A 14,714-nucleotide genomic window follows, 5' to 3' on the forward strand; every position below is an offset into this window, starting at 1 on the left:
TCTAGACAGAAATTTGGCATTTGGTATGCATCTTGTTTTCTTCAATAATATTCATTTTCAGGACTAGGGACCATAATCTTTGAACCCTCGGGTGCCAAGACATATAAAATCCTCAAGAAATGTACTCAAAGATTAGAAGGAAATTTGAAAAACATACAAATAGGTTTGTATTTAGGTTTCTGATATTTTAACTGACTTTTGTTCTCTCTAAGCCCTACCTTCTGTAATAGCTTACATTCTTTATAATAAATGGGAGAAAAAGTTAACTGAATGAATGAATGAATGTTTAGTCACTGAAGTCCTCACTACTTAGGAAAGAATACACAAAAATTTTAAAGGAGTTGAGAAATTTTAGAACCACTGCTGAATTAGTCTAACAACTAAACAAACCAGCTTTCTTACAACCACATCTACATTGCGTAACAATCTCTCCACAACTTATCACTCTAACACATCCACATTCTCAAGGGAAGGGTTAGGAGTAGGTTTTCATTATAAAATTCCCATCTACATGATTGTGGCGTATTTCTACCACCACCTGTTCATTATAGGACATAATGATTACATGAAACAACACAACAATCATTAGTCTTGAAAAATACTTTGCAGAAACTCCAGTTCTAGGGAAAGGATCAGCATATCCTTCCAACATTATTTTACTTCACTCCCACACCAGTGACGTGATGGTTGCACAATGACACAACTGAGACTTCCAAAGTATAAGGTAAGCAACCAATGAGCCCAAACCAGAACGGCTAGTTTCACTGTTTCCAGCTCCTCCAATCTGTGAACATTTTAAATGAACTGCCACAATGGGCTGTTTTTCAAGTACCTATGAGTAAAACAGATGAGGTCAGTTGCCACTCACATAGAACAATGAAGTTATTTAGCACATAAACTACCACAACAGATTTTTCCAGGGGTCAGTGTAAGAACTGGGTATTCAAAGTCTACTAACTAAATTACACATGTTAAATATGACCTGTGTGATAAAGGATGACTATAAAGCAATGAGGTTGAGTCCCCAAGCCACACTGAAATCTCATTCATTCCAAAATAGAAGACCACTTTTCAAATTGTATAGGAGGAAAATCCTGCAAACAGCAAGCTGCTGCTGCCACCTGAGGTCTAGAAGATTCTTCGTCACACAAACACATGGGCTGACCCCATTGTGCTGGAAGGCCTGGCCTGCACAGGTATGGGCTGTTCAAGAAGCTGCTTACCCTTTGCTGCCTCATCCACCCCAAACATTCACTGGTGACGTGCTTGGTGAACTCATCCCAGCCAGAGCCGCTCTGACAAGTATAGCCTCCACCACCCTTGGAGCTGGCCCTGCGGACTCGAGGGACACTGATGGCTTTATAAAGGGCTCGCATTTGCTCTTGGAGCTGAAGAAGTCTGAAAAGAAAAAAAAAAAAAAAACCTTTAAACCACTGCGGGAAAACAGCCTATGAAAACCCATTCTGGGCCAATTTCCCCTTTTCTGAGTCTTTTGTGTCAATAGAGAAGCTATAAATGTTTTATGGTATTTTTAGATTTTTTTTCTTTACCCCAGGACTTAAGTCTTAATCACATACAACAAGTTAAATCTTAGGAAGAGGTTCAAAGCGTGAAACAGCATAGAAAGCGTCACTGCCTTTGCCTAATCTTAGAGTAACTTTCTTTTTTTTTTTTTTGAGACGGAGTCTGGCTCTGTCACCCAGGCTGGAGTGCAGTGGCGCGATCTTGGCTCACTGCAAGCTCCGCCTCCCGGGTTCACGCCATTCTCCTGCCTCAGCCTCCCAAGTAGCTGGGACTACAGGTGCCCGCCAACACACCCAGCTACTTTTTTGTATTTTTAGTAGAGATGGGGTTTCACCATGTTAGCCAGGATAGTCTCAATCTCCTGACCTCCTGATCTGTCTGCCTCGGCCTCCCAAAGTGCTGGGATTACAGGCGTGAGCCACTGCGCCCGGCTGCAACTTTCATTTTCTCATGAGTTTTTTCCCGGGAGTTTTCCTAGTACCCTGGACCCCAGGCAGTAGCAGAACAAGTTCAGACTACACTTTTCTGCCTTATAGTCTCTGCTTCCAACTCTAAGGGTCTCATTTTTGTATTTATTCAACTAAGCTTGACTTGATATTTTAGACCCTTAGGTGACTCACACCTGTAATCCCAGCACTTTGGGAAGCCCAAGACGGAGGATTGCTTGAGCCTAGGAGTTCCAGATCAACCTGAGCAACATGGCTAAACCCTGGCTCCACAAAAAAATTTTTTTAATTTGCCAGGTGTGGCACATGCGTATAGCCCAGCTACTTGAGAGGCTGAAGTGGGAGGATTGCTTGAGCCCAGAAGGTCGAGGCTGCGGTGAGCCACATTTGTGCCACTGCACTCCCGCTTGGGTGACAGAGAGACCCTGTCTCAAAAAAAAAAAAAAAAAGGCCTTTCTGTCCTCTGAAGTGAGGTACAGTTAACATCTATAATGAACCGATCACTTTATTGTATTAGAGATACATAATAAAGCTGCAAAATACCAACTAAGCAAGCCTTTCCTTGGGAACATTTGTGCTGCCTTCAAAGGAAGACCTAGGTCATGGAATTGAGTGTGACTGGGTATGTGGTGTTCTTTTTCATGGGGACTGCCCGATCCATGCTCTGTGGACAATACCTTTTCTGGTAAGCATCACAGGGCTGGCCCATCTGCCGCATCTCTCTGATCAAGCTGTCGAGGATTTCCATCTGGTCATTGGCCTGGGCAAAACACTCATCCAAGTCTCGACTCCGAGTCAGCTGTATTCCATCTCCATACTTCAATTCCTGAAAGAAAGCATTCACAGCAAGGAAAACACATACTACCGGGAAGAAAAGCTTCATGTGCATTAATGGAAGCAAGAGTTTCCACTGTAAACCTGACAAAAACTGTAAGTTTCCTCACTGAAAATGATCTTATTGAGATAAGAAGGTAAACAGAGGGAGATTCATGAACCAAAGTTTGTGGATTATCTTTTAAATTTGCTTGGCTTTTAAAGGCACATTTACCGAATGCTAACCTTCCCCTTGCTTCAATATGTTACATGCTGATCTTTCATATTTACACACAACTCTCATCTAATGGGAATTTCACTGTGATAGGGACACTGTACGGTTATGCCAGATGGGGCCTCTTATGCACAAACTGAGTTTTTCCTATACCTTATGGGAACATAACATTTTAGTTCTTTTTTTTTTTTTGAGACAAAGCCTTACTCTGTTGCCCAGGCTGGAGTGCAGTGGTGCGATCTCGGCTCACTGCAACCTCTGCCTCCAGGGTTCAAGCGATTCTTCTGCCTCAGGCTCCTGAGTAGCTGGGACTACAGGCATGTGCCACCATGCCAGGCTAATTTTTGTATTTTTAGTAGAGATGGGTTTTCACCATGTTGGCCAGGCTGGTCTCAAACTCCTGACCTCAAGTGATCCACCCGCCTCGGCCTCCCAAAGTGCTGGGATTATAAGTGTAAGCCACCATGCCCGGCCAATGTTTCAGTTCTTAAGAAGAAGGCTTCTGCCTGGTTAACTGTATTGGGCCAATCAATGTCCTGGTTTTGATGATGACTATAATCATATAAGATGTCACCACTGGGAAAAGCTGGGTACTGGGTAGAGACCCCTCTGTACTATTTTTGCAACTTCTTATGAGTCTATAACTATTTCAAAATTTAAAAAGTGTTTTGTATTTAGAAAAATAAAAACAGAAAGCTTCCTCCTCTGCTTCAGTGCCACCTGAAGCAAAATTCTCTGGAATTTTCTATCTGCTGCCTTTACTTGGCTTTAGCCAAATGAACCTCATTTCTCTAAACAGAAATGTTAGCAAATATGACACTATTTCCCTAACCTGTTTTTATTGCACATTGATGCATATAAGTAAAAATAAACTGAGAACATGAGGCCATGCAAATTTTCAGAGCTACATGTAAAACGTATCCATAGTCACTACAAATGACTGGTGTGTGTGTGTTCATTATTAAGTCACTGGTTCTACTATTTTGTTTTGTGTAAAGGAATCAGGCCACTGTGAGGAACATTTTAAGGAGTATGTTTCAAATCAGACACTGAAAACAACCAGAACTGGAGCCAAGCTAGTTTGCTGAGCCCCAAATATCTCTAAACATGGACTAAAGTGACATTATTTTTTTAATTGGATAAAGAAACTCAGAACTAGAACCCACATAGTATCTAAATTAAGAAATTAGAACATTAAAATATTATCTAAATAGAACCAGTAAATTCATTTGGTTGAAATCTGTTTCAAATGTAGGTTATTTAAAAGGGGTACTTTGTAATGAGGCAGATTCCAGATGTAACCTTGATACCAATGTCAGCATTAGGGAGACTTCGCTGAAGAGATTCAGTAACTCAGGAAAGGGATGGAAAAGATGGCTACGGACCCACCATTCTCTATTCTGTTTTTAGCACACTAGGAACAAAGGTGAATGCTAGTGTTTTAAAATAAAGACTTTACACAGCAAATACCACGAACTCCGTGATTTCTAATCTGGATTTGATGAGATCCTAGGATGTCTCAGTTATCTCAAGAAACATCTCAGGGTTCTCGCAAATGTTACCATTTCTCCTCAATTTTCCACTGCCTATTTTTCCACATTTTTCTGTTTCCTGGATAGAATTGTTATCTCAATATAGTCATTTTCCCTGGAAAAAAAAATCATACCAAATTGATGGTGCACATGAAGATCCATCCCAACCCAGGAACAGAAACATGCCAGGCTGCATTTCTCAGAATGGAAAGTTTCAAAATGTCACGTAAATCATAAATTGCTTTATTTCCAAAAAGGTGGCACTCTATAACGTAAACATTTGTTGGGGGACGACGGAGAAGTGTTTGAAAGCTGATTCCCATTGTTAAACCAACATTACAAATAGGTTAAGAAGACACACATCTCTCTGTAGTCTGTTCTGAAAAACAGCATCTCTAAACACTCTGTGACAGAGGTCAGTGAATAGGGTGGCCCCGGGCAGCAGAAGCTAACCAGAGCACAGTTGGGTGTGGCCAAGGCTTCGGGAGAAGTGATGGGAACAGAGAAAGCTTACAGGCTGCACGATGAGCTCTGCTCGCATCAAGCAGTCGGAGCAGTTCTGCAGCAGCTCCTGGATGGTGTTCTGGTTCTGGTGCCTGGACATCGTGCCAGTTTGACTAAGGAGGCAAACACAAATAAACCAGACATAAAATAACTTAATTCAATTCTGAAATAATTTCAAACTTGCAAAAGTTGCAAAAACGGGACAAAACCACTCCTGTGAGACCCTTTAGCCGGAATCCCAATTGTTAACATTTTCTTATGTTTCCTTTATCCCCCTTCTCCACTCTCCATAGATGTGTGTGTATTTATCTACGTGTATATATTATTTTTTTCTGAACCATTTGAGAATAACCATGCCCTTCTACCCCCAAATATTTCAGCATGTATTTATCTCTGTATACATATTATTTTTTTCTGAATCATTTGAGAATAAACATGCCTTTTTAACCCCCAAATAGCTCAGCATATCATTCCTAAGGATAAAAACATTCACTTATATATAACCACAAAACAATGATCAAAATCAGAAATTTACGACTGACACGAACAATTTTCCAATTAATAGAACTTGTTCAGATTTCACCAATTAGCCCAATAATGTCCTTCACAGCAAGTTTTCCCCTCCGAGGTCCAGGATCCAATCCAGATATATATCTCTTTGAGTTATAAAAACACACTTCTGGCAATGACAATGACACAGAGCTATTTCAGCTTCACTCCTGCTTCATCCCACAGTGGTCCCTAATGACAGTCCCCAACACCACAAGTCCCTCTGCAGGAAGACCTCATGGTGTCAGACACAGAGCATGAAGATTTCACTGGCAAGTCTGGCTGAAGGAAATGTAGGAGAGGAGAAAAAAGCTTACACTACAAAAGTATTGGCCAGACACAGTGGTTCACGCCTGTAATCCCAGTGCTTTGGGAAGCCAAGGCAGGAGGACTAATTAAGTCCAGAAGTTGGAGACCAGCCTGAGCAACACAGCAAGACCCTGTCTTACAAAAAAAAAAAAAAAAAGATTGTTTTTAAATTAGCCAAACATTGTGATGCGTGTCTGTAGCTCTAGCTACTCAGGAAGCTGAGGTGGGAGGATCACTTGAGCCCACGAGTTGGAGGCTGCGATGAGTTATGATCACACCACTGTACTCTTGCCTAGGTGACAGAGTGAGACCCTGTCTGCAAAAAAAAAAAAAAAAAATATATATATATATATATATATATTCTGTAATTCCTGTAAAAGACAATAATGGTTTTTTAAAAATCATGGTGTGAAGAAAGTGATGGAAAATTTAAATACATTATCTTTATTGCAAAACAAACCCATTCTCCTTTCAAGATGTTCCTAGAATACCTATTTTTCTCTACAATGAAGTTCAGTCAATGTACATTCCAAATGAGGCACTTTTCCGGAAGACTCCTAGAAGAAACCTTAAAACAACAGTGGTGTTGACGAAAATGTTGCAGACGGTCTGTATCTTAAAGAAAGAGATGACAGAGTTTCATTTGCTCTTCAAGCAAGTCATAACCAAAGTCTGGCTTTTAAATTTACCAAGATATACTATGCCACAGCACAGCCCACTGTAGTTTGGTTTCAGAGAAGTTTAAAGCAGACCAAGTGATTATTTAACATCTGTGAAAAGTCCTCACGGATGTGCTACAAGAAATTGGCTCTTCCTACCCAGCCCTTCAGTCAGGGCCAGCCTGAGCCTGCTTTTATCTGATGCCTGTCTAACCAACTGGATAGTGTGTGCGTGTGTGTGTGTGTGTGTGTGTGTGTTTTAAAGAAAGAATTTCACCGTTTAAAAAAAAAAGTTTGACAAACAATGGCTGCATTATGCATAGATGGGATAAGATCACAGTAATGTGGGAATTCTTCTGCAGCACCTGCCTGCACTGTCTCACCATAGGAAAGCTCTTTCTTTTTTGGCCACCCATTTGGGGTTCCTCCCTGCAGGCAAGACTCCTCAACAAGCCAGGACTAGATGAATGTGGGTGAGGAGCCCAGACCTCCCTGGGAACTACTCCCCGAAGAAGACACAAGCTCCTCCAGGCGGGTAAAGGTGAGGTGGTGCCAGAGTCATCCACCTCTCAAAACCAGGACTGCCCCCACCCATCACCAATGCAACCAATCTCTGTCTTCCACTCCAGATTATACAGGAAATGAGGTCCATTCCTCACACTGCCGAGATATGAGCAAGATCGCATGTGTTGTCCTAACTTGTACAGAATTCCAACTGACTTAGAACACCTTCCAAAACATACCTGTTATAAAACAGACGAAAGAAACTCAAGAGACAAAGGAAAACATTACGAAACCCAGCAACCTCACTCAGAACCCTAGGATGAATTAAAAAATTAGGAAGGTCCTGTGTAATTATATTTGTTTTCTTTATTGAAGGGACATAGGAATACCTTTATTCTGAAACATTAAAAAATTCTGTTCAGCAATTTGGCTCCAAGGGTGATTCCCACAAAGAATGCCAGTCCCAAGCAGATAAATGAAAGAGTTGTCTCTTAGCACAGTGGAAAGTCAGGGTTTCCTAAATTATTTAACAATGTGTGCTGCTGTAAAAATGATCACAAACTGAGCTATAAGCTGAGGGTGGGGCACGCCTGTAATCCCAGCACTTTGGGAGGCCAAGGTAAACGGATCACTTGAGCTCAGCAGTTCAAGACTAGCCTGGGCAACACAGCATAAACCCCAGCTGTTAAGAAAACAAAATGATGGAGGCAGGGGAAACTGGGTGAGGGTATACACAAACTTTGCACTATTTTGTAACTTTTCTACAAATCTAAAACTATTCTAGAATTACATTGTATTAAAAAACAGAGACAGGGAGGACAAACACAATTGTTCATTCACAATCGTGAATGAACGCACCAAACTGTGTGAATGTTTTTATTCACACAATTGTGAATGAATGCACCGAAGTGTACATACACATTTTTCAAAGTGAATTTATGAGACCAAATTCATCTGACCACAAAATATAAAACTCACCAGCTTCTTTTTACCCAAGAACTTAGACTAGTTAGTTACACAACAGTTAGAAATGAATTACATCCAGGATAAAGGAGGTAAGGCAACCAAACATTGGCTTAAAACATTGGTGGGTTTTCTCTATGTTTTAATTCCCTCCCCCTAGTTTTAGAAGACATTCCTATCTCTCTAGAAATCAGCTGGCATCCTATAAAGAGAAGATACCTTACCTGCCTCCCCTTGCCTACCCATATCTGAACTAAAAAAACAAACAAACAAAAAAAAACAGGTAACTTCATATGCTGCTAATAATACCAAATAAATTATTCATGCTTTTCTAAAAGATTTTCATATGTTCTTTTTTTTTCTCCCCCCGTGATGGAGTCTTGCTCTGTTGCCCAGGCTGGAGTGCAGTGGTACGATCTTGGCTCACTTTAACCTCCGCTTCCCAGGTTCAAGTGATTCTCCTGCCTCAGCCTCCCGAGTAGCTGGGACTACATGCATGCGCCACCACACCCAGCTATTTTTTTTTGTATTTTTAGTAGAGATGGGGTTTTACCATGTTGGTCAGGCTGGTCTCAAACTCCTGACCTCAAATGATCTGCCCACCTCAGCCTCCCAAAGTGTTAGGATTACAGGCGTGAGCCACCGCGCCCTGTCTCATATGTTCCTGATATCCACTGGAACATTTAAATGTTTTGCATGGCATGTTAGTAAATAAATTAACTGCATAGGAATGGGGAATGCACAAAAATCTAATCCTTTAAAGGGCTGAAAAAATAAAAAGCTAAAGTGTTGGAATAATGAAATAAAGAATCTTTGATATCACTATTTGTCTATTGGGAAGTGTGATCTGATTAACCAAATTTCATCATATACACAACTTTTCAAGACCGCATCTGATCCTTAAAACAAGGTCTCCTTCTATCTTTCATCTGTAAGAATCCAACTTCAGTCTTAGGTGTGGCCAAGAATTCCCTCTGGAAACAGAGTGAGGCGAGAAAGGGAACTAGGTATACACCTTGTGAATGACTCAGTCCATCAAAACAAGACAGAGGGAGACTCAGGCCAACTAAGGTATAGGGAGTCCACCTTGACAGGTCAGTTTGCTTGTCTTAGCCCAGTGAAAAATCCACACAGAACTCGCTGTACTTAATCAGGGAGGAAGTTCAGGGGAAAGGATTTTGACCCATCAGTTCAGGCTGATGTCAGACAGACACCAGCTGTATGTGTAGCACTGGATTCTTCAGCACGAGAGCCAGGAGAGGTTGCTTCAGGAAACATGCCTTTTTTTTTTTTTTTTTTTTGAGAAGGAGTCTCACTCTGTCGCCCAGGTGGGAGGGCAGTGGGACAATCTCAGTTCATTGCAACCTCCGCCCCCTGGGTTCAAGTGATTCTTCTGCCTCAGTGTCCCACATATCTGGGATTACAGGCACACTGCCACCACGCAAAGCTAATTTTTGTATTTTTAGTAGAGACAGGGTTTCACCAAATTTTGGCCAGACTGGTCTGAAACTCCTAACCTCAAGTGATCTGCCCACCTTGGCCTCCCAAAGTGCTGGGATTACAGACGTGAGCCACCGCACCTAGCCAGGAAAAGCATGTTTTTAAAAGCTGTAATTCAAACCTTTCTAAGTCAGATTATATATATATATTATTTTTTTTTAAATTGACCACATAATTTTAGATTTTTTTTTAATCTCAGAAATTTCTATCTCCATCTGTTGGGCTAAATGGTATGTAAGATTTCTTTACCTTATTCATTCTGTAACTCAATTTTAGGAAACCACGAAAGTCATTCTTCCTTACTGAAAATAATACAAATGTCTATGTTAAGTTCATGGTAAATAAAAATATTCATGGTAATTGAATTAAATTTAATTCATACAGTACAGTTTGGGAAAATGCAAAATTCTATTATGTATAAATAAATAATTTTAAAATGATGTACTTACTAACAAGTGTATAAACATTTTTTTAAACCCCTAGCCTCAAAGAAATTTTTAATATTGCTACATATGGGTGTCAGGGGTTGAGAGATTTTCAAATCATGTTACGAATTAAAGTAACAAGCCATGAAGTTTTAAATCTCATTTCAGTGGCACAGAAGATGGCAGATGTCATGTGCTTTTTTTAAAAAAAAAAAAAAGAGGCCGGGCGCGGTGGCTCAAGCCTGTAATCCCAGCACTTTGGGAGGCCGAGACGGGCGGATCACGAGGTCAGGAGATCGAGACCATCCTGGCTAACACGGTGAAACCCCGTCTCTACTAAAAATACAAAAACTAGCCGGGCGAGGTGGCGGGCGCCTGTAGTCCCAGCTACTCGGGAGGCTGAGGCAGGAGAATGGCGTAAACCCGGGAGGCGGAGCTTGCAGTGAGCTGAGATCTGGCCACTGCACTCCAGTCTGGGCGACAGAGCAAGACTCCGCCTCAAAAAAAAAAAAAGAAAAGAAAAAGAAAGTAACTCATTTGGGCCAAATTTATCAAAAGAATATTGACTTCTAAACCAAAGTAATAGGTGCCCTTTAAAAAAATAACTCATCCTTAAAAGTTTTTAACTCTTCTGAGAGATAAATGAGTCATACTACAAAGAACCTACCTGCACATACTTTTTTTTAAAGTTCATGCTAAAACTTGTTTAAACAAGTAAGGGTTCCAAATATTTGCATAGAGAGCCCTTCATCGGTGGTTAAAAGAAAACAAGTTCTGCATTCTAATCCAAACACGGACCACACGAATGTGTGAACAATGTTACCAAGATTTCAAGGTTTTATTTTACTACCTTCAAAAAAAATTTTTCTTTAAAAATAGGACTCCAAAACTAGCTGTCCTAAGGCATTAGCTTTACATGTGTTGCCAAAAATATTATTTTTAAAAATACAAGACAAGGTTGGGTGCCGTGGCTCATGCCTGTAATCCCAGCACTTTGGGAGGCAGAGGACACCTGATTGCTTGAATCCAGGAGTTTACGATCAGCCTGGGCAGCATGGCGAAACCCCATCTCTACAGAAAAAAATACAAAACTTAGCTGGGCATGATGACACACACCTTAAGTCCCAGCTACTTGGGAGGCTGAGATGGGAGGTTGAGATGAGACGGTTGAACCTGGGAGGCAAAGGTTGCAGTGAGCCAAGATTGCACCACCACACTCCAGCCTGGGAGAAAGAGCAAGACCTTATCTTAAAAAAATAAAAATATTCAGAAAGATAAAGTAAAAAAAGTTCACACCTTCAGAAAGATAAAGTAAAAAAAGTTCACACCTTCAGAAAGATAAAGAAAAAAAAAACATAAAAAATACAAGACAAATATTTCAAAGAGGGACATTATAGGCAAAAAAAAAAAAAAGAAAAGAAAAGAAAAAGTTTTGAAATGAAGAATGACTCTCTTTGTTTTATAAAAATACTTTTATAATAACTTATACTGCTCATTAGACACTTGGACCACGCCCCCTAACTTTGCATTTCTTTGTTTATATATTTTCTCTCCAACTGAACTCCTTCTTTCCTTCCCTCCTCTTTCTGTCTCTCCCTTCCTCTCTCTCCTCTTTCTTTTGTTCATTCAATCAATACAGGCTCTTATACATATGCCAGAAAGATTCATATGTCTCTCTGTTTTCAGGTTCACGGAATAATTGCCTAGAAAAAACTCAGGAAATGTGTATTAGGAATTATGACAGTTATGTAATGCATTAATATTACTATTGATCATAAGGCCTATTTGCTTAGCTCTTTATAATTTTCAAAGCATTTTTCACATGTAGTATTTTGAGTTTCTTGAAAGGATCTTGCATAAAAAAAAAATACATTTTTAATACTTCATTTAAGGATGATACTTAACCTCTAAGATTCACCAGCCAGGCGTGGTGGCTCACACCTGTAATCCCAACACTTTGGGAGGCCGAGGCAGGAGGATCACCTGAGGTCAGGAGTTCAAGACCAGCCTGACCAACATGGAAAAACCCTGTCTCTACTAAAAATACAAAATTAGCCAGATGTGGTGGCGCATGCCTGTAATCTCAGCTACTCGGGTGGCTGAAGTAGGAGAATTGCTTGAACCCAGGAGGCGGAGGTTGCAGTGAGTCGAGATCATGCCATTGTACTCCAGCCTGGGCAACAAGAGCGAAACTCTGTCTCAAGAAAAAAAACAAAAAAACAAAATCATTAAACACCCTATATATACATCAGCTGAAATGCCGTGTTAACCATCCTTCAAAAGTTCAAAACTTCAAAAGTTACAGCCTTCTGCATGGAGCTTTCCATATCACACCTATGCATCCTCTCCTCTCTTGCATTAGTTTATACACACCTGGCTACCTGCTCCTGGAGAGCAAAGTCCCATGGCTTAGTCATCTTGGACTCCTACAAACGCTTAACCTAACAACGTAAGGTTCTGCACACAAAAGGTACTTAATGCATGTTTGTTTGGCTTAGTAAAGTGGAAGAAAAACAAAGGCAAACAAAAGACCCATCTGAAGATATTTTGGCTCATCCATTACCCTGATTTCAAAGCTCAACCAGAGAGCACAGCTGTCCCCTCCGCATTCCCACTCCAGCAGTGAACAAACATGGTGGATGTTTTTTCTCTATAGATTTTAGAAAAACAGCCTCCTTTGATCCTGCATTTTGTCTTCGCCCAGGAGCTACAGAAACAGTACTCTAATAAAAGTTCTGCTTCTTTTCCAGGCGGTTTTCTTGATTTTCACACTGAGTGTTTGGCAGATTGTGTTTGTAGGGTAGTGGAAAACTGATCACATATCATTAACTTCAGAAGGGCTTTGAAGTAGGGCACAGTTGGAGTCCACGCCCAGCTCAGCCACTTCCAGTTATACAGCCTATGACCTTGAGCAACTTAAAGTGACATCCACTGGCAGTGCCTGGAGCTTCTGCCTCTAGGACAGGTAGAACACCCCCATCCTGGGGCTGAGGTGAGGCTCAGAGGGGCACTGCAGAGGCAGAGGCCTCACTTCACAATAGCTTTTACTTGGGGAGGGGCTGCTGTTGTTACGGTTCTGAACTTTCTTTTTTTTTTTTTTATGGAGTCTCACTCTGTCACCCAGGCTAGAGTGCAGTGGCGCGATCTCAGCTCACTGCAACCTCCGCCTCCCGGGTTCAAGCGATTCTCCTGCCTCAGCCTCCTGAGCAGTTGGGACTACAGAAGCACACCACCACGCCCGGCTAGTTTTTGTATTTTTAGTAGAGACGGGGTTTCACCATATTGGCCAGGCTGGTCTGGAACTCCTGACCTTGTGATCTGCCCGCCTCGGCCTCCCAAAGTGCTGGATTACAGGCATGAGCCACCACACCCGGCTGAAATTTCATTCTTGTGTTTTGTCTTTGCCCCAGTCCACAACTTTAAGGATGTCCCACAGCAAAATGGGGGTGGGGTGAAAAGAAAAAAAGAGAACGAGGAGAAGGAAGTAATGGATTGGGTATTAAGTGTGAGGTATTTTCAGGAGTTCCTAAGATTCCTCACAAGACTCAAATATAACTGAGACAATTCATAGAGAGTGATACACTTTAACAGCACGAAAGAAACTTATTGAGGGTAAGAAAATTCAAAGGCCAGGTGCACTGGCTCTTGCCTGTAATTCCAGCACTTTAGGAGGCCAAGGTGGGAGGATCGCTTGAGCCCAAGAGTTCAAGACCAGCCTGGGCAACATAGTGAGATCTTGTCTCTACAAAAAAAAAATTTTTTAATTAGTTGGGTATGGTGGCGCATGCCTGTGGTCCTAGCTACTCGAGAGGCTGAGGTGGGAGAGTCACTTGAGCCTGAGTGGTCAAGACTGCAGTGAGCTATGATCATGCCACTGCACTCCAGCCTGAGCCACAGAGCAAGACCCCATCTCAAAACAAACAAACAAAATGTAATTCCAAGCAGAACCTAAGATCTGTTTGCTGCAGCTTCTCACTAAACTGTCTTCATTTTCATGAAATGTAGATTTCACATTCATGAGCCCTTCCAGCCCAAGGTGTCGGTCGCGAGGCATACATTACTGGACTGCGCTAGTATTTTACAAGATGTCACCTCAGATGAGCAGCTCATGTCTGAGTCTTAGGATCTGTGGGGCCACGGCTTCAAATTCAGAACCACACCTGAACGTTTTCAAGTGGCAGGGCCACTGGGACCAGCCCAGCAGGAGGGAGATGGAGAAAATCAAGGGGTGTGGCACTGCTCCCAGCTGCAGCAACAAGGCCTCCAGACTGAAACCACTCCTTCTAGAAGCTCCTGGTCTGGAAAGACTGGTTAGCTGAGAGTCAAGACACACTCCTCAAGTCTCACACCCAAGCCCTCCTTTGCTCCACCCTGAGAAGTCAGCATGGAGGCATCAGGGGCATCAGCAGTTTTCCCCTTTCCAAGACATTTCCATCACCTGAACAATGAAATTATGCCCATATTTAGAGAAAAAAATGACTGTTGAAAGCTGTATTGTCCCATTAAATAGATCTGACTAACAATTAGTTGGCTTCATGCAAAATCAACTTGAGTTTCTTTTTTCCTAAACAGATAGACACTCTACAAGAGTATTAATGAAAGAATACAATGATTATGAAGTATTTCACAGGAATGCAGGCTGAGGAATTCAACAGATTCAAAATAAGTAATAACTCAGATCGAAAAGGGTTTACAAGTAGAAAAGGTGAATTCTCACACTGCAGGTTTAATCTTCTCTTGGGTCCTTGCGG

General features: G+C 41.4%; 1 protein-coding gene across 3 annotated transcripts in view; it reads right to left on the minus strand.

The window, feature by feature from the left end:
• The window catches only part of DSP (desmoplakin), a 46,816-nt gene that overhangs the window by 26,956 nt on the left and 5,146 nt on the right, over nucleotides 1–14,714 (minus strand). For all 3 annotated transcript variants that reach the window (XM_030928797.1, XM_030928796.1, XM_030928795.1), the window contains exons 2-4: nucleotides 5,065–5,167; nucleotides 2,648–2,796; nucleotides 1,224–1,398 (exon numbers count right to left, since the gene is read on the minus strand). In XM_030928797.1, coding sequence (XP_030784657.1) covers nucleotides 1,224–1,398; nucleotides 2,648–2,796; nucleotides 5,065–5,167 — 427 coding nt within the window. The remainder of the gene's footprint in view (nucleotides 1–1,223; nucleotides 1,399–2,647; nucleotides 2,797–5,064; nucleotides 5,168–14,714) is intronic.

The sequence above is a fragment of the Rhinopithecus roxellana genome, chromosome 4, assembly GCF_007565055.1.
Source record: "Rhinopithecus roxellana isolate Shanxi Qingling chromosome 4, ASM756505v1, whole genome shotgun sequence".
NCBI classification, from domain to species: Eukaryota; Metazoa; Chordata; class Mammalia; order Primates; family Cercopithecidae; genus Rhinopithecus; species Rhinopithecus roxellana.